Genomic DNA, 2,417 nt, shown 5'->3' with positions numbered 1-2,417 from the left:
CCCCCCCCCATACCGCCAGGCCATGCGCTTCATAAGCATGTGATGTGTCAGCAAGCCACACACACACACACACACAAACACAGACACCCACCCACCCCCCCTCACCCCCCCCCCCCCCCATACCGCCAGGCCATGCGCTTCATAAGCATGTGATGTGTCAGCAAGCCAGTCATGCAGCTCAAAGCAAAGCCGTCATGAACTCCATTATAATAAGAACAGAGAGCGACACGATCCTATTTGATCATCARCTGAAAGGCTCCCTACCACCATATCAACATGGATTGCGGGATTATTACATCGAAAACAGTCCTTTTGCTTCTGAATGTAATATTTTGGGTAAGTGCTTGGTCTGTGTTTATCGTTTTACTTCTTTCCACTGCTCTAATTTTGAATGTATTCATGACGTCTTGCATTGGAAAYCGTTTACTGTTTAAGAWCAAAAMGTTCTCAACCAACCASCACCCACACCATATTTGTAGCTTAATCCAGGGACAGACTTGCATAGGGCAATTCTGGAAAATGCCAGATGGGCTGGTACATCTTTAGCCAAGGTGCCTGTCTAAATCTTTTTTTTAATGCAGAATGAAGAATGACCATTATTTGGTGGTGTGGAGATTTGAGGGGAAAAAATGGGCCAAGGAAATGGGGGCCTAAGGAAATAAAGTGAGTCTGTACTTTAGAAATGACCTGGTCCCAGTCTGTCCCCTGCTWAAACCATTATGCACTAATTCTTTTTTTTGAGTGAACACTTCTACATGCCAGGTTTTTTCCACTACATGATGATTCAGAAAGATAATGTTACTAAAAACCAGGGGGGGGGGGGTTCTCAGGGGACTTCCTTTGTGACCATTCATTTCTGGCTTCATATAGTAGCCTTAACAAGTTCCCCAGACCATGTTGAGCAACTCATTCTGTATGCTTCTCCGTTATGCCGTTTTCCGTTTTCTCTCTGTCTGGCTGTCTTCTGGTAGATGTTAGGTTGCAGCAGTGCATAGCTTCCTAGGTGGTGAACTTTGAACTAATTCAATAAGGAGTAAGAATCCTGTGTGTATTCACCAGGGGAAGTAAACACAGGTCTGCTTGTGTATCAGTGGTCAAAAGCCACACATACTTTGTAGTTCCCCTTGAACTATCTCTTGCTCAAATTCTCTCTCTCTCTCTGAAAGCAGGGTCGAAGAGGGGGGGGGATAAACAAGACCCGGGTGACTAGTGGCAGAATGCATGGCTCGCGCGCACGTAGGTTTGAGTTTGAGTTCTATTAACATGATGCGAGAAAGGTGGAGATTGTTTGAGGAAGTACTCGGTGTTGGGCGTCTGTATTGTCTGGGTAAGATGTTTGGATGGTATACATTTAGTACATGAGAGGAGTATTTGTATTTTTGTTTTGTGATTTGTTTGTAGATCATGTGTAAGATGGATATAGCTTGAGTGTTAATTTAGCATGTACGCGCAACAGGATATTCATTTTTTTTTATTTTTAGGGGTTTTATTCTTCTGTCACGTTTAATATGTATGTTATACGTTTATGTTTACTTGGATTTGTTGTATCACTGAGTGATTTTCTTAATGGTTTTATTTTTTCACTTTGCTTATATCTATTGTGCGATGTTCGTGTACTGGTTAGTGTTGAGGTTATTGTGTTTGGATCGGCTCTGTTGGTTTTTACTTGTTTGGGGTGTTAAATGTTGTTTTTGGTTTATTTTTTGTTATATAGTGGGTTAGCGTGGTGTGTTCTCTCTGGGTTGTTGTCTTTATGTTTTGTTTGATCTTTTTTTGTGGTTTTTTAACTTATTAATTTTGAGTTTTATTTGGTTTTTGTCTTGTTTTTATGTATTTTTTGTTCATTTGTATAATTATTTGATTGTTTTTTTTTGTGTGTTTTTTTTTTGGTTCGTTTTTTTGTGTTATTTTAATTGATTTTGTCTGTCTTGTGTTATTTTGTTGACGTATATAGTTAGTTTCTCTGTTGTTTTACTAGGTATCTGGTTTGTTTGTGCTTGCTGTGGTGGATTATGATGTATTTTTTTTTAATTTCTCCGGTTTTGTGTATGTGATAGGTTGAGTTTTATTGGGTGGTGGTAGGTATGGTATTAGGCATTTGTGAATGTAAGGGTGGTTGAGAGGATGTGTATAATTAAATGGAAATGTTAATCAATTAAAGAAGAAGACACAAAGTCAAGGAGAGAAAGTCTCTCTTCGTCTCTCTCTCTCCTCTACTCTCTCCCTCTCTCCGTCCGATCACTCATCTCTCTCTGCTCGTCTCTCTATGCTCATGCTCTTCTGCTGTCTCTCTCGTTTCTCGCTCTTCTCTCTCTCTTTCTCTCTCATGTCTTCGTCATCTCTACGTTGTTCTCTCGTCTCTCTCTTTCTCTCTAGTCTTTCGTCTGCTGCTCTGCATCTCTCTTACTCTTTGCTCT

The 2,417-nt window shown here is 40.4% G+C and overlaps 1 protein-coding gene across 1 annotated transcript in view; it reads left to right on the top strand.

Moving 5' to 3' along the window:
- Window positions 1-158: 158 nt before the first annotated feature.
- tspan36 (tetraspanin 36) overlaps window positions 159-2,417 on the top strand; it is an 8,308-nt gene continuing 6,049 nt past the window's right edge. The window contains exon 1 of the mRNA XM_024003299.2: window positions 159-336. Coding sequence (XP_023859067.1) covers window positions 277-336 — 60 coding nt within the window. The 5' untranslated portion in view covers window positions 159-276. The remainder of the gene's footprint in view (window positions 337-2,417) is intronic.

This window comes from Salvelinus sp. IW2-2015, linkage group LG15 (genome assembly GCF_002910315.2).
Source record: "Salvelinus sp. IW2-2015 linkage group LG15, ASM291031v2, whole genome shotgun sequence".
Classification (NCBI taxonomy): Eukaryota; Metazoa; Chordata; class Actinopteri; order Salmoniformes; family Salmonidae; genus Salvelinus; species Salvelinus sp. IW2-2015.
The sequence above is the reverse complement of the archived record's forward strand: the minus strand, read 5'-3'. Positions and strand labels throughout refer to the sequence as shown.